The sequence below is a fragment of the Pelobates fuscus genome, chromosome 8 (assembly GCF_036172605.1).
Source record: "Pelobates fuscus isolate aPelFus1 chromosome 8, aPelFus1.pri, whole genome shotgun sequence".
NCBI classification, from domain to species: domain Eukaryota; kingdom Metazoa; phylum Chordata; class Amphibia; order Anura; family Pelobatidae; genus Pelobates; species Pelobates fuscus.
The window spans coordinates 36,869,314-36,894,140 of NC_086324.1; the positions used below are offsets into that span (position 1 = coordinate 36,869,314).

General features: G+C 45.1%; 1 protein-coding gene across 1 annotated transcript in view; it reads right to left on the reverse strand.

Moving 5' to 3' along the window:
* Window positions 1-24,827, reverse strand: part of TTC21B (tetratricopeptide repeat domain 21B) — a 100,592-nt gene that overhangs the window by 46,842 nt on the left and 28,923 nt on the right. Inside the window, exons 9-15 of the mRNA XM_063429693.1 lie at window positions 16,358-16,550; window positions 13,721-13,818; window positions 5,863-6,063; window positions 3,866-3,995; window positions 3,575-3,732; window positions 2,472-2,696; window positions 885-1,123 (exon numbers count right to left, since the gene is read on the reverse strand). Coding sequence (XP_063285763.1) covers window positions 885-1,123; window positions 2,472-2,696; window positions 3,575-3,732; window positions 3,866-3,995; window positions 5,863-6,063; window positions 13,721-13,818; window positions 16,358-16,550 — 1,244 coding nt within the window. The remainder of the gene's footprint in view (window positions 1-884; window positions 1,124-2,471; window positions 2,697-3,574; window positions 3,733-3,865; window positions 3,996-5,862; window positions 6,064-13,720; window positions 13,819-16,357; window positions 16,551-24,827) is intronic.

Genomic DNA, 24,827 nt, shown 5'->3' on the forward strand with positions numbered 1-24,827 from the left:
TACATTTTCCAGTTTTGAAACACTAATATTTGTGTTCAGCAAAGTCTCCTGAGTATAACAGTACCCCCCATGTACAGGTTTTTTAGCATTTTTGAAAGTTACAGGGTCAAATATATGGGTCAAATATTTTTACATTGAAAATGGCCAGGTTGGTTACGTTGCCTTTGAGAGCGTATGGTAGCCCAGGAATGAGAATTACCCCCATGATGGCATACCATTTGCAAAAGAAGACAACCCAAGGTATTGCAAATGGGGTATGTCCAGTCTTTTTTAGTAACCACTTAGTCACAAACACTGGCCAAAATTAGCGTTCAATTTAGATTTATGACAGATAATAGTGTTACAATGTCACTATTGATACATTTTAAAAATGTATGTTTTGAAACCGCAATATCCTACTTGTACTTATAGCCCTATAACATGCAAAAAAATAGCAAAAAGCATGTAAACACTGGGTATTTTTAAACAAAACTTTGAATCTATTTAGCAGTTTTTTTCATTCGCTTTTGTAGATGAGTAAAAGATTTTTCACATAAAAGTAAAAAAAAACATGTATTTTTTTCAATTTTTCATCATATTTTTTCATTTTTAAAAAATTAAATTACATGAGATTATATAAATAATGGTATGTAAAGAAAGCCCCTTTTGTCCTGAAAAAAACAATATATAATTTGTATGGGAACAGTAAATGAGAGAGCGGAAAATTACAGCTAAACACAAACACCACAAAAGTGTAAAAAGATGCCTGGTCGCAAATGTACAACATCGCAAAAACAGTCCGGTCCTTAAGGGGTTAAGGAGAAAAAGTGAGCAGAGCAGGATAGACAAGCTAACCTTCCACAACTAGAAGGTAAATAAAATGAAAATACATGAATACTACTGACCTGTAGCAACTGGCATAGAGCTTCTTATCTTTTCTATAGTGCAGATAAATATCAGCCATTTTCTCTTTGGCTTGCACAAAATAGGGCTGCTCTGGAGAGATATTTCTAAGCATGGATAAAGACTGCTCAACATCACCATGTGCCAATGCCAGCTCAGCATTAGCAATCACTAAGCGCAGTTCTTCAGGGGTGCCAGAAAATTCATTGATAGCATCTTGCAAGACCTTGGTAGCTTCGTGCTGTAAAGAATTACAAACATAAAGTTCTAACAAAAACGTGCACTGGCCACGTCTATGTATCATAGTAGTATTTAGCCAAAACAAAAGCATGTTTGTCTCAGGTTTATTTTCATTTTATCCTGGGAATCAAAACAGCAGCTTCAGCAAAGAAACAGTTTCATTACTGTCACTTACCTGGAGTTTACACTATTGAATAAAGCATTGAAAACAAACAAAACAAAAGTTTGTGTTCATATATTTTTCATGAGATTATCCGTTCTCTTTTACATTTATACTATAACATATTCCAGTTCAGACAAGGCAAAGCCAGGGCAAACACTACAAAATGCTTTCTCTATCCTGTCTGTCAGGTGGTCACTGGTCCTTTTGGATCACAACCCATGCTGTGGTTTAAAACAGCGTCTATTTGCAAAGGGTACATGCAGAGATGCAGTATTAAGTCTAAAATGCTTGCCTGGGCTCATTTACATGTCAAGCTGGGAACTCGGGGTTAGTTGTGTGAACATGATTTTTAAAGTTTTTATGCCGAAGAATGACTTTCCAAAGTCCAACTTTGTTATGCACAATAATATATTTCTCTAATTTTACTGTGGTGCATTGTATTGTGTTTGGACTCACCACAATCTTCTTAGCACCTAGCTATATGCTCTCAGAGAGACTTTAAATTCCATACCAGAACTGGCGACATGCTGATGAGGTTCATAGGGTCAAAACAGCAGTCCACGTCTGGCTTCTGTTTATAGATCTTTTTGTATTACAGCCCGTAGTATGGCTTATTATAACAAGCTGTGTTTAAAACAGCATCAATTGGTAAGGGTGCCTGCAGAAATTCAGAATGAAGTCTAAAACACAATTCCTGTCTGTGCTCACATGCATATCAGGCTAGGAATTCTGTGATGGATTAGGAAATATGATTTCTTGAATTTCTATGCTCAAGGACTTTCCAAGGTCCACCTTGAAATGCAGGCGATGCTCAACAATATTTTGTCTAGGTGCAAAGGACACAGCTCATAATAATAACTGTTAGGGAACGAAGATGGAGGCAGCCCATAAGGAGGTGTAGGTTTCTACATTTCACTTTTTTTTTCACATCTCACAAATATAGTGTTCCTTTAACCCCTTAAGGACACATGACATGTGACATGTCATGATTCATTTTTATTCCAAAAGTTTGGTCCTTAAGGGGTTAAAGGTTATTATTATTTTTTTTACATTTTAAAAATGATTTTTGAAAATATCTATTATATATTTTCATAAATAGTTTTGTGTGAAACTAATATTTTTTTTGCAAATATTTTGGAGTGTGACTGTAGATTAAAGACAGAAGCTAATTTAAGCTTTGTGTTACCTGCTCTCCATTCATGCGATGAGCATCAACAAGTTCAAGAAATATGGATACACGGTTGCTTGCACCAATTTCTAATTTCTTTGCTTTTGATTTTAGGTTGGATCCCGTTTTTCTCATTCCTGGTAGGTTCATTGCTATCTGTAGTGTCTTTATTGCTTCTTGCACTTCACCCATCCGTTTCTGGGTCTGGGCTTTTATTAGATTATACAATGGTAATTCCCGTACCTGGTAAAATCCAAAGCACAAAAGCTAAGCAGAATAAGAGAGAAATCCTTGTAATCAATGCTAACATTATCCTTAACCTGCTGACCTACATTTATCAACATAAAGTAAAGTGCTTGCTCCATATTTACCTGGATGAAACGTTCCAAATAATTCAGTTGGATGTTTTATGTTGTATTTCCCCATATTTAGAGCCAGAACTACCAGAGTTTTAGACTGATAGATTCCAGTCTAGTTGTAATGTAAATATATTTACCCACACACTAAACTTTATAAAACCATGTAAAACACATACCATTGCAATCTATTTTATTATTATTGTTAAAGGGTCACTTTAGTCTCCATAACCACTACAGTGCTCTTATGGTCCCCGAGTGCCAGCTACCGGTGATCTGTGAAAATATTTAAGTTTTTTACCAGATATGAAAGGTTCATTGCACTCATGGCTCTTTCTGTGTGAGTTAATCTGATAAAGCAGAAGTTGCATATTTTGCATTTTCACACCAACTATGTCTAAATAGTATTCAGGCTAGGAGTCTAAACATTGGCTGACACTCTCAGCTAATGAATACTGTCTACACCTGGTATGAGTTAGTATGATAATGTGCTTCAGCAGATCGTCTCACACTGGAAGTACTGCAATCACCCGACACCACAAAGTAAGGGACAAAACCCTATGGTGAGTAATGCTGCCACTGCAGATTTGTATGGATTAGATTTCCCAAGCTACTCAGCCAGTCTAAAGTTTGTTAAATATAGTCCACAATCACCGGTTGTGCCAAGATGACCTAATATTGGCATTGATCTCATATTCTTAGGACTGAAGGGCTACTTATTCATAATCTATAATTAATGTTTTGGTAAATGTCAAGTTAACTCACCTCAAAACTGTAACTCAAAGCGAGTTCCAAAGACTGAGAACAAAGTTTTACATTATCCTGGGATAAGTACACTTGTGCCATTAGAAGATGTGCATCAGCATATGAAGGATTCTGATCGAGACAATGTTGAAGACTACTTTGAGCTGCTGCAATATCACCTAATGAAAAATAAAACAAAACCAAATCACAATAATTTTATACATAATAGTAAAACACATGATACAAGAAAAACATCAAATATAAATAAATTTTGTATTTAGGAATAGATATTTTACCATAACCATTACTTACCTGCCAAGTACTTCACCTTTGCAATTAGGAACACAGCCTGCTGAAGACCTGGTGCTGTCTTCACAATGGTTTCAAGGACAGAGGCACAATGTCTTAGCAGTGGAGACATGGGCTGACCAGGAGCAGGAGGCTTGGGAGACAAACACGTGCACAACATTCAGCACTGACATGCACATGGAATCAGCAAAACATTATGTAATAGGTGTACATAACAGATGCTTTACATCACGTAGGCACAGAATTCTCAAGCAAACCTCCATTCCCACTTCCAAACGAATAATAATAATATAAACAAAAAATAATAACTTGACTGGTTAAATATATTTTGTATGTACACACAGATATGGAGTTTGTTCATGTATGTATATATGTATGTATAGGGTGTGCACATATGTATTAGTGTGTGAAAAGGTTTTGTCTATGGTGTGTGTTTGTAGTAGTGTGGGTAGCAGCATGTATAGTACTGTGTGTAATAGTGTGGGTAATAGCAGTATGTGCAGCATTGTGTGTGGACAGTGTAGGCAGCATCATGTTTGTGTAACAGTGTGGGCTGCAGTATGTGCAGTAGTGTATCTACAGTCTGGCTAGCAGTATGTTTAGCTGTGTATGTCCCTGACATTTTTTCAGTTGGCCATAGTGAGCCTTCTCCTGCCAGTCCTCTCCCTCCAGGAGATCCCCGTGTTCATTCTGAAAGGAAGGGGCCATGCACAGATCAGATGCCTTCCAACTGAATACATTAATCATAGAGTCCAGCAGCCTCTGTTCCATCAGAAAATAGCAGACACTTGGCAGGAAATAAGTATGGGGCTATTAACAGGCATGGCCCCATCACCCATGCACCTGTAGGCAGATAACTACAGGTAATGGGAAATTAAACCCTGCATTCATCAGTGGTGCCAAATGACAGATAACCATATATTGTTGAATTACAACTCTTATGATGCTTTGCCAGTCTTTGTTTTTTTCCATTGACATATTTTGACAAGTGTTATTTGGTTAAAATCATCTTATTGCCTTGGATATTGTACTTTGTGCAAACGTTGCCTATCTTGCTCAAACAAAATCACATTAAGTCGCTCAGTAAAAATACACAAACTTTTAAATTACAAAACAATGTCATTGTTATATGCTATAATCTATTGAGCATGTCTACTGACAGTAGCTTTGCATATTTATTACTTTCCATGAATGCATGCTATGTTGATCAAAAAAGTATTTTTGCGGCATTCAGTACTGTAACTCAAGGGACTTCTTCTGATACATTACTCAATGCACATACCCCTAGGAATGACTCATACATTATCTGTGTAGGAACAGAGATTGTGCATTTTAAATATATTTAGTCACTATGTGAATTGTTGAAAGGATTTTGAGCGCACTAACATATATGCTTTTACTGTGCTCTTGGAGTGTATTCTCATGTACATGAGAACCTGTATATGTTTATCCATTTTCTTTGGCCTCACTGCGCGATCATTTCTCCAGACCGTAGGCACTTGCCTTATTGGCAATTCGGTTATAATAAACCACTACTTTCCCCTAGAACATCATTACAGAGTAGAGGTTATCTGGTACTTAGAAACAGAGTGGGCAGATCAGACCCATTGACAAAGCTACAAGACAGTAGCTTTCTTTCATTGAATCAGTTAGCAGGTTTTCAGTCACAGGATCTGTCAGCCTACAACATACAAGCCTATAATTTCAATGTTAACCCCTTAAGGACACACAACGGAAATATTCTGTCATGATTCCTTTTTATTCCAGAAGTTGTGTCCTTAAGGGGTTAAATTATTGGAGAGATAATGCTTGTAACTGGCCTCTATACAAATCAACCACAACTTTAAGTCTGAATTAAATTAGGATAGCATATTCAGATTACTGCAGCATTCATTATCTAGACTGAAATAAAATAAGAAATTAATCTCGCTTTTTTAACAAGGGCAATTAAAATGATAAGCATTTCAAATTTAAAGTACAAACTGTTATGTTGCACTTACTTGTGTTGGGCAAAAATTTAGATATTCCCTTATAATCTCAAGCAGAAAGTCTGGATTGAGTCTCTCAAAGTACTGAATGCCAAGTGGTAACCCTTGTAGGGAGGAGAAGTGGGTATCCAGGACATCATTAAGCAAGTGAATAACTTCTTCCTGCTTCTTGTGTTTCTTCATAGCCAGCACGGCACGCAAATACAACAATTCCTTCATAAACAAAAAAGGAAAGAAAACGGACACTGGTCTAAATTAAGAGTTATCTGTCCAGCTGGCGCTGGTTAGAAGTTTAGCTGGTTGACTGCGGAAGTTAAAGACCAATTATAAATACATACAGGTTTCATTATTTACTATAAGCCGATTACAATTAAGTTGTAGAAAAGAAATACTGTTACTATTCACCCTATTACAATTTGAGGACTGCAGCTTATAAGCGAATATAGTTCACACTATGTAATATATAAATGGACCTGGAAGAGTGAAGTATGGTAAATGAAAATAGGTGAAATGTTCTATAACAAGTTTATATGTGGATTACAACTAGACAAGGAGAATGTATTAACAAAAACTAATTTGTGTTTAGATCAGTATAAAAACGTACAATGTAAATTTTAAATTACCATATTTTTCCATGTATGAGACGATCCCTATTTTTTTAGCCCAAAATTAAGAAATACATATTTTAAACATCTATTGCACTGAAGTCCAGTTTGGCTGAAGAGGTAACCCACCAGGCCCCCACCCACTCCTTTAGGCCGCTCCCCGAGGTTCGGTTATGTCCGGACACTGGTTTCCTGGTCCGTCATCCTGCTGTTGGTGACAACGATGCCCTCTGCCTGCGGTACACTGCGGGGGATGTCCGGGCAAGGCCTCACCCTGTGGCATCTATCTGTATTTCGGAGCCGCGAGGTCTTGGTGTGGTACAGAGTGATGCGAGGATACATGCGGTTACGCAAGATCTCCCTCGCACATAAATCGACCAAATTCACGGAGGAATGCCTCCTCTGCTTCAAGTACGTCAGCAGGACACAGAGGTGTATAACACAGTCTATGCCTGCAGGAACCTGGCAGTAGCAAACCCAAAGTACAGCTGAGTGTTCTGTCATTGAGTAGCCAAGTTTTGTGCCCAAATTGCGCTGCGCAAGTATCGTAAGTACTTACTCAAAATTAATAATTACATTTTTGAAGGAGCTCCAACCACATGTGACTGTCAGGTCCCGGGCACAAATGTTTTGTTTTTTAACTCCTGCAGTGACATTCCATGTATAAGATGACCCCCAATTTTAGACTAAAAATCTTTTAGAAAAAAACATATTCTTATACATGGAAAAATACAGTAAGTGGAGTTCTGTGCTACATTAATATACATGTTGTGGAGCTCTTTTTTCACTAATATATTATTAATCCTATGGAGAACTAGATACATAACATACAAGCTGTAAAGCTCTATGATATATTTCTATACATGCTGTGGAGCTCCACACACTACTGAAAAGCACACAACCTAGTTCTGTATAGACGAACATATAAAGCAAATGATATACACTAATACACACGCAGTTACAAACTTACAAACCAATACACACTGACTTCATTATACCATTATATAAACTGTGATCTCTGATTATATAAGATATAATCTCTGATATCTATCATGCATGCTGTTGACCTTTTATTTACATGTGGCTTTTGTGATACACTAACATCCTGTGGAGCTGTGATATTCTTTTGTGTTCAGGCTTATGGGAAATTCTAAATATGTCTATCTAATAATAAACAGATATAACAAAAGTCTGAACTACTTGGAAATTTGAATTCCCTACATATTTTCCCTAGGTATGAGACATGTATTGAATTTGTTGAATGGAATTTTATATCATGACAGGAGGCTTCATATTTGCTTAAGTCTCTCTTTACTAGAACTCCACAGCAGCACATTAACATAGAGAGAAAAACACCAAAGACAAAAACATAAGGCATCTATAAAAGGCTCCTCCTAACCAACCATTTCCTCTTTCTTTGCTGCTCCGCAGACAGTACAGGTCAGAGTACCACTGCCTCCTGGTTTTTCCTGGGTGGCTGTGGGTTTATTATATATATACCCTTTTGACTATACAAACTGTTTACAGGCATATTTTTTTCCCTCATTCTCCTGCATTGTGATTGAAGTATTACTTTCATTTCTTACTTAGTTCTTACTTTGCCTATTTTTTCTTTCCGTTTTTATGCTCTATGTTTTTCTGTTTTTTTCCGTGTGCCTGTTTGCTTTACGGTCGCCGAGAAGCAGTCTTCCGACTGCGGCGGTCCCTCATGCGCCGTGTACTGATTCCCGCCCGCCGTCTTCGTCCGCCAGGCGGGAATCCTCTACCTGCTTCCCTGTCCCTCCCACGCCTCGCTCGCATTCTACCATACTCGGGCGGCGTGGGGAGGGTACAGGGAGCCTCACTGTTGCCGCGGGATGCGGCTTCCGTGCACCCTCTCCCCCGTGACCGGGTCCGGGGGTGCGCGGCTTGCTGATGTGCCTGCCGCATGTGCGCCCTTCATTTAAGGGTGCAGGACTCTTGTTTTTGTATGTGCCTATAGCATTCTGGATACCTTTCTGTGACACATTCTGCCACCTTGTATGTTTTGAGATTTACACTTTTGTTTTTTATGTGCCATGTTTCACTGCTCAACTTCCCTAGGTACTTTATGGCCAAGGTGCGATTTGAGTTTTTTTTCCAGGTGCGGGTTTTTTCCCCTGTCTCGCTACATGTAGCGGTGCGATGCATATTGGCCTATAACACTGCCGACTGCAGTACTCTCGGTGCATGGATTCTGTGCCCTTGTGGCTTACACTATGCATGCTGCCTGGGCCTATTTAGGATTGGTTAATGCATTACATCCGCATATTTCCTGCATGGGACCCTGCTTGGTGACACTATCCCTCGCTGTTCTGGGCCTGTCCTGGGGACCCTGGTACATCTTTAATCTGCACGCCTCTGTGTAGATTTTTCCCCTGTCTCGCCTCTATGCCTGCCTGTCACCTCTACGGATTTACGTTTTGCCTCCATATACCGCTGGGCCGATGCTACCCGCGCCCAGATGCTGGCCAGCTGTGTCTGTGCCCTTATGATTGGCCAGCTTTGTCGGTGCCCCATGATTTGGCCTGTGTTGTCTGTGCCATTTTACGCATGCTACTGGCCTGGCGGCTCCACTCCTGGACCCCTGATTGTTGAGCGTATAATACTTGCCTCTGCCAACTATAGGGGTGCGGCCCCTACTGCCTACTAGTGATACCTGTTCTCTATCTCCTTAGGTATCACGTACCATCATCTCGGATATTATGGATGCCTCTGCACAGGAGCAGAAGTTGCAGGCATTGATTTATGCGGCGGGGTCCGCCTCTGTGGAGACAGCCCTGGCTAGGGCCCTCCCTCAATCACAACCGGACAGAGGTGCGAGTGGAACCCCCCGCTTGGCAGACGACTCGACTGAGTCAGACTCTCATGGGAGAGAGCAGGCAAGTGCGCAAATGCGCTATTGGAAGGGCGAAGACCCTAAACCACGCTCCCGGTAGGGCAAGGTTCCGGCGAAGCAACATGGTTCGAGGTCATCAACCTCGCCGGCCTCGCGCCGCCGTCTATCGGGTGCAGGGGGGGAAGCCCCCTTGCTCCCCCCTACCATGGCCGTACTGGACGAGTGGCGGGCAGACCAATCCCCTTCAGTGGCAGAAGATGATTGGGACGAGGACCGTAGTGTTGGCCCGGGTTGGCGCTAGGAGGATGAAGACGCGCCGGGAACAGAGGCCCCCACGGTGGTGCCCGGAGACCACACCTTTCTAGATACTACAGGTGATCCTCTGTCTGACCCTCGCTCTATCTGGCACCCCAGGTCCTCAAAAATGGTCACGGCCCGACCACTTAGCACAATTCGTAGACCCCTGGAAAGGGAGGCCCGCAAGAAACTACGGGCGGAATGCCCCTGACCGTCCTGCCGGACAAGGTGGCGGGGGACCCGGATTTTGACCCCTGGTGGCCTCGTACTTGAATCGTACGGGTCGGGTCCCCACGAAAGGGGTCGAGCGTCGCCTCCGCTCAGCGCAAGGTAAACAGCTGGATAGGCTGGGCCCCTTTTGTGCAGGATGTTGGCCCTGACGGACGTGGCCTACACGGATGGTATGAGCCTGGACCCAGCCGTCATGCGGGATTGGGCGCTACGCCCCATTTGCCTTCTAGGCGATGCTAATGTGGTTCTGCACCGAACGCAGGTAAACGGCTCTGTTCCGTATGGACAACAAGCTATCGGAGCTAGGGTCCAAAGAATTGGGCCTCCTGGCAATAAGACCTACTGTTCAGGGAACCTTTCATTAAGGAGCTACAGAAACGCATCAATTTATTTGCTTCCCTGGATAAAGCACAGTCCTCTCTAAAGAAAGTGTTTCGCTCACTGTTATCCCGGCTGGTCTTCGGACCCCCACAGATCCCGTGGCCCATCCTTTTTTCCACCATACCAGCCCAGACCTCCCTACAATCGAAGGGCGGGTAGAGGTCGTGGAGACCGTGCCAGAGGACGAGCGAGATTTCCTACGGGTGAGTACAACTCCTGCCACTTTCAATTCCCCTCTATTGCATACAGACAGATTGTTTCACTGCAGAGACAGGTGGCAGGAAGTGGCTTCAAATGCAGGGGTCCATCAGACTGTACGGGGTTATGTCATGGACTTCCACTCCCCACTGACGCAGGTTGGAACTCCAATTGTCTCCTTCATCGCGAGAGTTCAACGTTCCTTGATAGATTCGGAGGTTCGGACTCTGCTCACCATTGGCGCTATCCAGCGAGCCCCGGATTTGGGGGGCTTCCTCAGCTCGATTTTCTAGTGAAGATGAAGTCGGGGGATTTCCGCCCGGTGATCAATTTCGGGAATTGAACACCTTCGTTGTCTGCTACCACTTCAAGTTGGAGGGCATTCATCTCCTTCGGGACCTTCCCCGGCCGGGAGACTTGTTCATGTGACTGGACCTGAGGGATGCTTACCTCTCCGTCCTGGCGGACAACAGCGGTCGCGGGTTGCTTTGCTTCTCCTGGAATGGCGTCCCTCGTCAATTCACATGCCTCCCGTTCGGCCTCAGCTCGGCCCCTTGGTGCTTCGCCAAGCTGCGGACACCTGTGGTCACCCGATTCTGGTCTGGGGGCATCCGTTTCCTGTTATTTCTGGATGATTTGCTGGTCCTCTGCGAAGATCCCTCCAGGCTCAGATATCAAACGCGCTCGGCGATCTCCTTATTGGGGCTCCTTGGATTCGTAGTTACTCTGAAGAAATCAGCTTTGAAACCTTCCCAGACGGTGGAGTTCTTGGGTGTCGTGGTCGATGCGACGGAATGCGTTCTCTGTCTGCCTTTGGCACAGATGGCATCCGCCCAGGAGGTGATGTGAAGGTTATTACGGCAAGTCCGTATTCCCCTTCAAATGTTTGCTCGCGTGGTGGGCCTCCTCTGCATACAGGCAATTATCCCGGGCCCACTACACTACTGGACCATGCAACGGCTGAAGGCCCCTGTTCTACGCAAGTGACCTTCTTCGGACCGGATGATTTCTCTGTTCCCGGACGTGAAGGCCGGACTGCGCTGGTGGCTTCTGCGCATGGCCGCATGGCACGGCAAGGCAATATTCGTACCAACCCTGGATTTTGTGCTGGAATCGACTGCAAGCCTTTGGGGTTGGGGTGCCACGTGTGCGACCGGGTCCACGGGCGACCCATAGTCGGACAAGGAATCGGGAGTTCCACATCAATTGCCTGGATTGATAGCGGGTTCGTTGGCAGTTCGGAGCCTGGCAAGTCACCTGTCGGACTGCTGCGTCCTCCTTCGGAGGGACAAGGTCTCAGCGGTGCACTATACCGACCGCTTGTGGGGCGTTCGGTCTCGCACACTGGAGGTGACGAAGGGGATTTCCAGCTTCTGCTTCCAGCGCAACATCGCCTTACAGACAGAATATCTGCCGTGGGAGTCGAACCTGGGGGCGGATTGGTTCTCCAGACATTGGAAGGATGCCAGCGACTGGGAACTCTTTCGACCCATCTAACTCGTACTTGAGCGTCGCAAAGGGTTCGTTCACGGTGGGTCTATTCGCCTTCCGGGACGACCATCAGATTCGGACGTACTTTAGTTGGCTCCCGGACCCTGCGTGCGCGGCGGTGGTTGCGTTTCGACGGGTATGTTTTTTTCTCAGGAAGCATAGGTGTTTCCTCCGTTCGCCTCGATCCCCCAGGTATTACTTCAAGTTTGAGGTCGACGTGTGTCTTTAGTGTTGTTGACTCCGCTATGGCGGGATCAGTCTGGTTCACGGAGCTTCTGGATCTTTCCTGTCGGAATCCTCTTCTCTTACCGTCCTCTCGTATACTCCTCTTGGTCTCTTTCGGGAGTGCCTGGTATGTCGAGGCGTCATCGCTATTGGCCAGGGACCTTCTCTGGGATTCCTGGGCTCCCGAGACGAGGAGATGTTATCTCTCAGCATGGATTTCATGGTGTCGTTGGTGCTTGGGACGGGATACCGAGCCCTTTACCGGCCCGTGACCAACAAGCTGAGTGTCTTGTCCCTCCTCGGTGATTTGGGACGGTTGTGCCGTCTGGTTAATGTGGCTGGTCTATTATTTAGGCGGCGCCTGTTCCGTTTGGAGGTTTTTTCCCATCGTCCAGGACCCGCTGGTCTGCAGATTTGTACGTGGGATGCGGCTGGTACGTCCTCCGGCACCTATATACTCTTCCCTCTGGGAGGTAAGTGTGGTTTTAACGTTTTCTTCGGGATTTGGCCGGGGTTCCTTGACTTTTCCCTTCGCCTGCTTTCTGCTGTGTTTGCCCTCTTGTTGTGTCTGGTTTCGTTCAGACGTGTTTCTGATGTCCGGCCCTTCGCCCCTGTCCCGACTCGATGGATGAGATGGTTATTGACACTGGCGGGGTGAATGCGACCTTTGGAGAGCATTCGGTTAGCGGCTGTTTCTCTTCGGGACGTTTTGTATGTGGCGGTCCAGTCCCGTGAGGAGATTTTGCGCCAGTTTTACTTTAGACCGTCGGACTATGTTTCTTTGGTTTTGCTGTCGGAGCGTTAAAACAGCAAATATGAAGCCTCCTGTCATGATATAAAATTGTAGATTATACTAGCTTTAGTGTAACTATAATCTTAATTTTATTAATGACAGGAGGCGAATATTTCCCACCCGGTTTTTCTTTCCCTCCCTTTGTTTAGATTGATTGTTGGTTGATTTTCTACGGGTTGTTGAGTCGCCTGGGCTAGATATGGTAGTCTAGGGTGCTACCTGGGGAAGTTAGGGGAGGTGTCTGTTATATTGGTATTGTCAGTAATTATATACTGGGGTTTTATGTTTTTGTACTATCAGTACTGTACCGTGGGATTTATGTTTTCTCAGTATATTTCATTCACTAATCAGTGTTTTCGACTCTGTTTATCTCGTTTATCTCGACGGTTTCGCTGGATGAAACGCAAGATTACATCTGTTATTCGAAGTCCTTTTACAGATGGCGTTCATTGTTGTGTTATGTTTCTTCCTTTTATTAGTTTATTGCATTTTGTGTACCTTATGTCTTGTCGCAGCGTGAAAGAGGAAATGGTTGGTTAGGAGGAGCCTTTTATAGATGCCTTATGTTTTTGTCTTTGGTGTTTTTCTCTCTGTTAATGTGCTGCTGTGGAGTTTTAGTAAAGAGAGACTTAAGCAAATATTCGCCTCCTGTCATTAATAAAATTAAGATTATAGTTACACTAAAGCTAGTATAATCTATAATTCACACCTTCTAGAACTGTACAAGAAACTAATAATCATAAAAAATGGTAGCTAAAATCTTACAAACAGAAAACATCAGCTTTAACTTACTGCAGATTTTCCAATGGACTGTTGAATCTCCATGAGAAATTCCAACTGCTGATCAGCATCTTGTAACTGGCCTTCTAGGAGCTGGCATCGAATGATACCTACAAATAATCACAGTGTGACACTATACACATTTTGCATGTATTAGCACTGTAGTTGAATCAATGTGGTCTAGTCACTAAATGAAGAGTTGTGGTTACTTGAAAAAGAACTTGGAAAGCTTCGTCAAAAAGCTATCACAAACCCCATGCCCAACAAAAAAATTAAAATCACCCAAAAACGTCTAAGTGTCTAGATTTAGATATTTGTCCAACTTTATTATTTCAGCCTAAATTTTGTTGGAAATCACCAAAACGCATTGATCAGCAAACACACCCTTTGAATGAATATATCTGCTGCCAATGATAGTTACAACATATAACTTAAAGGGACACTCCAGGCACCCAGACCACTTCTGCCCATTGGAGTGGTCTGGGTGCCAACTCCCTCTACCCTTAACCCTGCAAGTGTAATTATTGCAGTTTTATAAACTGCAATAATTGACTTGCAGGGTTAACTCCACCTCTAGTGGCTGTCTACTAGACTAGACAGCCACTAGAGGGCACTTCCTGCTCTATAGCACAGAAAACCTGTGCTAGAGTGTCGCTGGACGTCCTCACGCTGTGTGAGGACCTCCAGCGTCGCTCAATTCCCCATAGGAAAGCATTGAAAAGCATTTTCAATGCTTTCCTATGGGGAGCTCTAATGCGCATGCGCGGCATTGTTTTCCTGGAACTGGAGTTTCCCTTTAAGACCGTGGCAAAGAGACTGAAAAACAACTCTAGCAATAATAGAATAAAAACTATCCTTGCACTGGTGTTTGAGAAAGGAAATGTTAGAACACCTACCATCGGGTTTACAGAACATTTAACAATCCTTTCATATTTGACCAAGTTAAAATGTTTAACCTTATTATGAAACCCACTGACAATTCCACTCAAGGAACAAAAGTGTCATGAACAAAAGTAAACATCACTCACTTGTATATAAACCAACAATCTGAAACACAAACTTAGTATTCCATAAAGTGAGAATTGCTGGGAATTGAAAGTGAATTTAAAATTAGGCAAAGTGGAAAACTTCTCCCATTCAGCTATACTTTTTGCTACTTTGAAACAAACAAAATATATTTCCTTTAGACAAGTGAAATATATATATATAGGTAGATTGGCGCTATCAATAAAGAAGAACAAAGCAACAACACCCAGGTGCCAAAAAATCACCAAAGGGCACTATAGAAATACATCAAAATGGGAAAAACAAGGAAGAGGGGGTGCAGAAGATAAAACAGTAATATACTTATAATAGGTCAGTCACTGGATCAGCCTAAAAAGGATAAAAAAATATACATAGCATAATACTGTAAAGCCTTTGATACAATATAAATCAGAGGTAATGGGTCACTCACGATATGTAGCGCCTTAGAAAGCAGGCTCTTACTATGAAAGCTTTGAATAATAAGCTTATTCACGCTGTCTCCACTGATGTCTTGTTATCAGATTGTTTCTCCCCACACCACGGATACCACGACCAAATGGATTGGGATATAAAGCTTTTACTTGCATAAAAAATAATAGTACAATAAAACAGTAAAATATTAGCACAATGCGTTTCGACTTCCGTCTTTTTCAAAGTGCATATAGACTGACCACTCTTGGCGTCATTTAAATCAGTCCTTTCCGGAAATTCAATCTCCCACCCGATTCCATTTACTTCCGCGGGAGATTGAATTTCCGGAAAGGACTGATTTAAATGACGCCAAGAGTGGTCAGTCTATATGCACTTTGAAAAAGACAGAAGTCGAAACGCATTGTGCTAATATTTTACTGTTTTATTGTACTATAATTTTTTTATGTAAGTAAAAGCTTTATATCCCAATCCAGAGACTCACCTGTTATAAGTATATTACGGTTTTATCTTCTGCACCCCCCTCTTCCTTGTTTTTCCCTTTTTGCTACTTTGGTCTTAAATTTGAAATTCACTTTGGATTCCAAACAATTCTCACTTTAGTAAATATCCTTATTTGTCTCTCCAGTGGAGTCTACTAACCAAATGTCTGACAGTAGATTTTATCACTGACTGTAACTAAAATTATAAATTAAACACTATGTTTTACTAGGTCTATTATGCAAAAATAGGTCAGTAAAAAAAGAGAGCTACCAAAGTTCATAATAAAAGCATAATTTATGTATTAGAACTTAGGCCTAAATGTAATTTATTTTCGAAAAAGATTTTCAAAGTATTTAAGATTTTTGGATAAACTTTTAAATAGATTATTTTTCAAAATATTAAAATGTAAAAAAATGTATTATATATATATATATATATATATAAATATAAACAATTATCACTGTGTCAACAAATATCAAAACAGTTTTCAAAATGTTATATCAATTTTAAAAGTTTATGCAAAAATATGAAATAATTTGAAAAGTGTATCCAAAAATATTAAATAATTTGAAAAGCTTATCCAACAATATTAAAACATGGCCTTAATTTGGACAGCAATAAAATGCATCAAGCAGGGGTTGAATTATATACACTATATATATATATATATATATATATATATATATACACATACATAGACCATATACTCACCAGTAAGGGCAGGCACACTGCTCTCATCAAGGGCCATAGCTGTCCTGTACCATTTTAAAGCATCCTTCACTTTGCCTTGCAATATATGTTGGTAGCCAAGCTCAGTGGCGATTGAAGCATCGTGAGCAGCCATGTTGAAAGCACACTCCACTAGAATTTGAGTTTGTTGGAGAATGGGTGAATTACGCTCACACTAAGAGAAAAAAAAAAAAATGTTAACTTATTACTCTTGAAATGATTACGAGCAATATATCACAAAAAGTTAAGGTACACTAATACTATATAAGTTATATAAAATAACACTTCTAACAAATCTGTATTCCTAACACTATAGAGCCCTCTAGTTCCCCCCTACCTAGCCCCCTCTTCCTCTCCCCCCCCCCGAGCTAAAAGTTACTTACTTGATTCCAGCGCAAGTCTCTCTCACTTGCTCAGCACTGGGTTTGCTCTCCGCCTCCTCCGTCCTCATCCAACGCAAGCGCATTAGGCTCTACCCATAGGAAAGCTTACTGATGCTAGACATCCTCATGCAGACCGTGAGGATATCCAGTGCCAAAGTCCGTAGGCAACCAGGAAGTGCCTCTAGTGGCTGTCTGATTGACTACCACATGTTTATTCTCATCAGTGCATTTTCTCTGCAACACTTGCCAAACGCCATGGACTAGGCCCATATCCCTCCATGATGATGCTCTACCTGACGACCACGTTTGCTGCCATCTCCGGACTCTGTTTCCCCCCCCCCCCCCCCTCTTGCCCTCTCTCCCATACAAGCGGGGCCTGACCCACAGTCACCTACTCAAGGGCTCCCAACAGACATTTTTGGGGCGGGGGGTAATGGCGGGACAAGCTGAACGGATCACCCCCCATCGGGCTGGACCCCCGCCTTGACTCAAGGCCCAGTATTGTGGGACTGAACTCTCTGACTCGCACACCGGGACTGTAACAATATACTACATCTCAGAATCTGATTATCGGACGTGATAAGTATCATTGCTTTTCTTTACAACACTGGTTGTTTGAATTCAATATGTTAACATAAGCTGATGCATGCCATTTTTAAGCACACCACGCATTAATTATCTTGCTAGCACCACACTACATCAGCTCTGTACTGCAAACAGGGGGGCGGGAGTTGGGGAGGTGGGGGGGATCCGGAGGGTCGGCTCTGTATGTCACTATTGTAATTGGGACCATATTACGATGAAGAAGGGAAACCTGGGGGACGCACAGTGGGGGGTGGGGCTCTGCGGGGGGGGGGGAGGCGGGGGGGGGAGGGAGAGGAATAAGAGAAGTAGCAGGGGGAAAAGAAACACGCTACGGGGGGGGGCCGTTGCGGGGGGGGGGAGGATGGGGATGGGACTTAGAGACGAGAACCACCGTGGTACCCACGACGCAGGTTAGACCGCACCTCTACCACTACCTCTTACAGTAGCCCCCACTCACTGTGGTACAGACATCACAACCACGCATACCCCGGTGACCTACGAGGGGACGAGACTCACCCCTACATGCTATACCCGTATACCTAGTGGGACCTCCCGCACCTGAGGGCACTAAACGTGGGATAGGAGACGGGGGGAAAGCGAGCTACCATAACTTATTTAAACTCCGCTACACATAACGTTCTAGGCCAGCAGAAACATGGGATGGGACGGGGAGGAAAGGGGGGACAGAACGAAACATCCACACCTTGATAGGGAACCACGATGGGAACGAGTGGTAGCTGATATGACCAACGGAAAATGTTAAGGACCTTATATTTGTCAACTGTTATTGCTGTTAACTAATCTTTTTTCTTCACTTGTATATGTTGCTGGACTGGACACCTTTGGGTACACCCACATCTCCCATGATCAACAACACTCGGGCTAGGAACCGGTTGGAGCGGACACTATTGACCTATATCTAACTACACATCTAGCCACGCTTCACGATCTAGGGTTCGACCCCAGTCATCGCTCCACATAACCACTTGCGCGAACATCTCGACGGAGCCACAGGCACACTCACTCACCGATCTGGTCATCGGGGTGACGCCTGGTCACTCACGCCGAGGCGTAAGTGTTACTCCTTCTCGAAGGAGATACCGGGATAGTACTAACGTCTATCCATCGGGGATACTTCCCCACAGGGGGGCCTCCTTTGCCCACCCCTATTTTAACCCCCCAACCTACACTACTGTCAGGGTACCTGAAGCCTCTACCTCTAAGAGAGGTAGAGACTTAGAAGTTTATCCGTCCGGACGGCATGTCTCCTCGGTTCCTCGCGGTTCACACGGTCTTGCAAACGCCGGCCGCGAGGGAGCCACTTCCTTTTATAGCAGGAGGCTCAGAGGCCGACGTCATGACGCCAACCCGGAACACCCTGTCACTCAAATCAGTGGAGACGAATCAGGACTCGCCGGAGGCGTGTCCTCTCTCTCTAACCAGCATACTTAACAGTGGCTCTCTCATTCACTCATTGCCCTGTCGTGGTTCTAGTCCGCCTAGTCACACAGTGCTTTGTTATTCTCTTGTCTTTTGGTTCCGACCCGGCTTTGATATTTGCTCTCCTGTCTTTCTGTTATCCTTGACCCGGCTTGTCTTTCGCTTACCTGTCTTCTCGTTCCCTCGACCTCGGCTTGTCTCTGACCATTCTATCGTAGTTATACGTTAAGTCCGGCCATTCTTAGGACCGGTATACGTATCTGCTACTCTTTGTACTCTGCGTGTTGGATCCCTGACCCGATCCTGACAACTACCTACCCTACACCCACACTCAAACCCACACACGAAAGGACTGGACGCTGGCACTACAGGGGAAGGAACAGGGACAAGACAGACAATAACCGAGAACTACTACATAGACTCTGACCGGACACACGGACACCCATAGGACAGCGCTACACACACACCCTCACGGGGCTGCGCCGCCGACTGGGTACCTAGCGCCGCTTAGGCGGACCTCCTGAAGTCGGAAACACCTAGTAACGGAAGAGACCATGGCGTACCAAAACTCCCCTATGACAGTCATGACGCTTAACTGCAGAGGATTAAATATACCAGAACGGCGCTCCCACCTACTGAGGACACTTCGGCGGAAGCACATATCAATCGCAATGCTCCAAGAAACCCATTTCAGAGACGGAGCGGCGCCCAAGCTCCGTAACACCTACTACCCGACCAACTACTATAACAATCACCCGCTGGCTCGACGGGCAGGAGTAGCGATACTTATAGCTGCCGACCTAGGATTCCAAGAATTAAACAAGATGGCAGACGACCAGGGCCGTTTCCTCTTCCTCAAGGGAACAATAGCCGATAGAATATTCACATTCGCATCAATTTACGCACCCAACTCAAAGCAGGCACGGTTTCTACAAACAACATTACGTAAACTACACGACTTCTCGGAGGGCGCCCTGATCGTAGGAGGCGACTTCAATACCCCCTTGGACCCACTTACGGACTCCTCCACGGGACACAGCAGCCTTCCTCAGACCCACATCAGATCCATACGGAAGTCCCTGGGGGAATTGTCCTTAGTCGATTGCTGGAGAACACTACACCCCGCTAGCAAAGACTATACATACTACTCGACCATCCATAACCGATACTCCCGGATCGACTATATTTTCATTCGACAAGAAGGCCTATCGCGATTGAGAAAGGCATCCATTGAGCCAGCAACGTGGTCGGACCATGGCTCGGTCCAGATAGAACTGGAATCCCCACTATTCAAACCGGCGATCCGGTCCTGGCGCCTAAACGAGTCCCTACTCCAAGATCTAGCGGTGCGGGCTGAGATCTCTCAAACCTTGAAACACTACTTTGAGGAAAACGGGACCGACGAAACATCTCCGGTATCCGTATGGGAAGCACATAAAAGTGTCATACGTGGCACCCTTATCAGTATCGCAACCCGCAAAAGAAAAGAAACAACACAAGCGATGTCTGCCCTTTACGGTACCATCTCACGCCTCGAGCTTCAACACAAACGCTCTCAACTAGTCGAAATCTATACTGAACTCACAGAAGCCCGACGCAACCTAACAACCCTCCTCACACAACGACACCTACGTTCGCTCCAGAGATTGAAAAACTTCTTTTACACGCACGCGAACAAAGGAGGAAAATACCTAGCACGGCTACTAAGGGGAGAAACAACACGCACACAGGTACGCAAGATTCGCCTGGCTTCGGGAGCCACCTCACAATTCCCCGAGGACATAGCACGGGAGTTTCGGGACTACTACGCCTCGCTATATAACCTACACCGACCCCGAGACACGCCACATCGACGAGCCCTGGAACAACAAGAACAGACATACCTACAGGACAACATCCGAACGAGGATAAACCCAGATGCGGCACTCATGCTTGACGAGCTAATTACGACCGACGACCTAGCCGCGGCACTCAAAGGTACGAAATCGGGAAAGGCCCCGGGACCGGACGGACTCTCCACGGGCTATTACAAACACTTCGCCCCACTATTACTACCATGGCTAACTAAAGCTATTAACAGGATAGCAGATGGGGCACAGTTTGGCATGGAATCCTTAACGGCTACTATCACGGTGATACTCAAACCAGGGAAGAATCCAGAACAATGCAGCAGCTATCGCCCGATCTCCCTGCTGAACGTCGATACGAAGCTCCTCACAAAGGTCCTAGCTACCAGACTCCAAAGGGTCCTACCGCACATTATCCATGTTGACCAGACAGGATTTATCCCGGGCCGAGAGGCACGGGACAGTACATTACGCTTGTTTTCCATACAACACCACGCACGGAAATACCGGAAACCTCTGCTATTACTCTCCACAGACGCGGAAAAAGCGTTTGATCGGGTGGATTGGTCATATATGTCCCGAACTCTCCGGCATTTGGGCGTTGGACAGCGGACCATGACATGGATCGCGGCCTTATACAGCTCCCCAAGGGCGTCAGTACGGGTCAACGGCGCACTAACTACTACCTTTAGTATCGCGAACGGCACTAGACAAGGCTGCCCCTTGTCGCCTCTCCTATTCGCCCTCTCCCTGGAGCCACTTCTACAAGCGATCCGAAATCATCCGGACATACATGGATACTCATGGCAAAACACGGAACATAAAGTAGCTGCATACGCGGATGACCTCCTATTTTTTGTCTCCCAACCACGGATCTCACTACCTAGCATACTCTCCGAAATAGACAAATTCGGCCAGATCTCTGGATTCAAGTTGAACCTAGCAAAATGCGAGGCACTCAACATAACCACCCAACAGGCGGAATATGAGGCCTTGGGCCCTCTATTCCCCTTCCGCTGGTGTACAAAGGCGATGAAATACTTGGGAGTGTGGATCCCCTCGGACCCTCGAGACATCTACACTCTTAATTTCACACCGCTCCTGGAAAAGATTGAACTGGACCTGAACAGATGGGCACACTCGCATATAACCTGGCACGGCCGCGTAGCGGTCCTCAAAATGAACATTCTCCCGAGGGTCCTCTACTTATTCCAAACCACACCCATAGCTTTACCACCGACATTCTTCTCGAGACTTAAAACGGCGGTCATCCGCTACATATGGAGGGGGGAAAGACCTAGGCTGCGCCACGACCTATTGTGCCTACCCAGACACAGAGGGGGCCTGGCACTGCCGGACTTCAAAAAATACCACCAGGCAGCAACACTACAGCGTATTCTCGAGTGGCACGAGACAACCTCGGACAAACAATGGGTGGACCTGGACAGGGAGGGCGACACAGCAAAACTGAAGGCATTGGTATGGCAGAGACGGGCGACGAGGGGCAGCAGGAGACAAGACGAGGGTCCAGTGGCAAACACACTCATCACGTGGGAGAACCTTAGGGAGACACACGGGATCTCCCCGACCCCGAGCCCCCTGATACCAATCGCCCACAACCCCAACATAGGAGGGGGACTACCCACAGAAGCCTGGAGGTTCTTGGGGGACGAGGACTACATCCCGATACGGAAGGTCACTCAAGACGGCACCATAAAGACACTGGACACACTGCTAGAAGGCCGACAAAGAACCCCGATGGTCACTCTCCGGTATATTCAACTTAAACACTACTTAGCCTCCCTACCTCATAAGGACAAACTACAGAGGGAACTGACACGCTATGAGAAGCTCTGTACCCGAGGCACACCGCTTGAAAGGACCATCTCGAATCTCTATCAGTACCTGCTGACCGAACCCACAACAAACGCCAATACCTTCCAACGACGATGGGAATGGGCCATGAACAAGACCTTCACCCAGACACAATGGGAGACAGCCCTAATATGGCAACATAAGAGCTCCTCTAGCTCTCGCTATCAGGAAGTAAACTACAAACTGATATCCATGTGGTATAGAACACCGGCGCTACTACATAGGATCTTTCCTGCCACACCACCGACGTGCTGGAGATGTCTGGACGACGATGGGACCCTCCTGCACATCTGGTGGGACTGTAGACTTATCGCACCATTCTGGGAACAAATTGAATCGGATATTCGCCTGACCATTGGAGAGGACACCGAATGGTCGGCGGAGCTGGCCCTACTGCACATATCCACACAATCAATCTCGGCCTACAAGAGGTCAGTCCTACGCCATCTTTTGAACGCGGCCAAGTCACTCATCCCGGCACACTGGAGGACAACAGACGCCCCCACCAGGGACGAGTGGATCCACAGAGTCGACGACATCAGAGCAGCAGAAACACTTCAAGCGGAACTGACGGGCAGGGTAGCGAAATGCGCGGCTGTCTGGGCACCATGGCTCGCCTTCCGAACGCGACTGTAGGGGGGATCTGCCAGGGGAGGTCTGGACCTGGAAGGCGACGCAGCTCCCGAATACCACTAACCTTACACTCATACGACCTACAGCAACCATAACCACCTGACGCGGACGCTACCACACTCCACGGATCACCCGCATCCCTCTGACAAGAAATACACACAAACACGGCTAACTAAAGCTCTTAGAGACCATACCCACATACACAGGACCACCCAACAGACACACACCCATAGTCTGCACACACTTGTAATGTATAACAACAACACGACCATGGGTATACTCGGGACGGAAAAGCCGAACCTTCAAACTCTCCTAGCCCATACGGGACGGACGGGGAGACACGACACTGACCTAACGATACGCGACCCCTACACCCGACCAAATGCATGACGCCCAACATATTGATCCAGCATTTATAGACGGTAAATCCACGATAGGCAGGACAGCGGAGAACACCTGAGACCGAATCAGACGTAACACACACCATGACCCTCGGAGCTACTCGAAACCCATTGATGTTCGCCTACGGGACTCCCACAACTACGCACTCCCTGACTACTTACATAGAACCCCCACCGGATCACATGAGACCGGACCTGACCCGACTCACACACCTCCATCATCACACACCTTTTCCCACGATACCCCTAGCATGCTCTAACCGAGAGGTACGCACTCAGACAATACATGACCCGCCACGTAAACCATATAACCACTACACAAGCCAGCCGGGATCTAGGAGCTTAAACGAAGAGGCGGGATCCTCTCTGACCGGCTTCCCCCACGACACATCGGGGCAGACACGACACACCCGTAGAAATTATGAGGGGGAACACGTGTAACTCGTAGGGATCCTATACACTACTATGCTCCCCCGCTAACCCTACTTTGCTCCCGTATACTCCTTAACCGTACAATACCACTCCCTTCCATCACACTCAACAACCTCGAACCCACTCGGGTTATACCTCACTCTGACACACCACACTACCCCACACTCTCTAACAACCCATTACAACAAACATGAACACAAGGCCCAGTTGCCTATAGATCTACTCGCCCAGACCTAGCCCGCAGTTGATTGATCCTGGGAACTAACATAACTAACAAGAGCTACGATGATGCGCTTCCCGAGAGGGAACGAGACATTACCTGACACTGGCGCTCAACTGCTACATGAGCCTGCAACAGTAAATGTTAATATTTTATGATATGTAATGTATAGTATTCAGTTTTTACTTTGTTAACCCTGCTCTTTATATTTACGTTTTTTCTGCGGGCCTGCGTGCCCAAATGTATCTACTGATATACATAACTTTTTTCCTCAATAAAATGTGATTAATAAAAAAATAAAAAAAAATCAGTGCATTTTCTAATCACTGACCAGAATTTCTCTCATGCTTTGCGTAAAGCAGAAAATCAGAATACAGCTTTTCTTTCAAGTGTTCAATTGCATGTTTCTAACAACAGCTCTCATGACCTGCTTTCTAAAATTTAAAATAACCCTTTTGTAGTACTAACCACTTCTCTAGAAAAAAATATGTACACGATTTTAAAAGTATGTTTGCCTAACCCAGGATTATGCATACACAGCATGCTTACAAACAAAAAAATTGCCCTTACTATGTCTAGTCAGCTCTCATCACAGTAGCACTGGGAGACCTAGCACTGGGAGCCATCTGCCTAAGC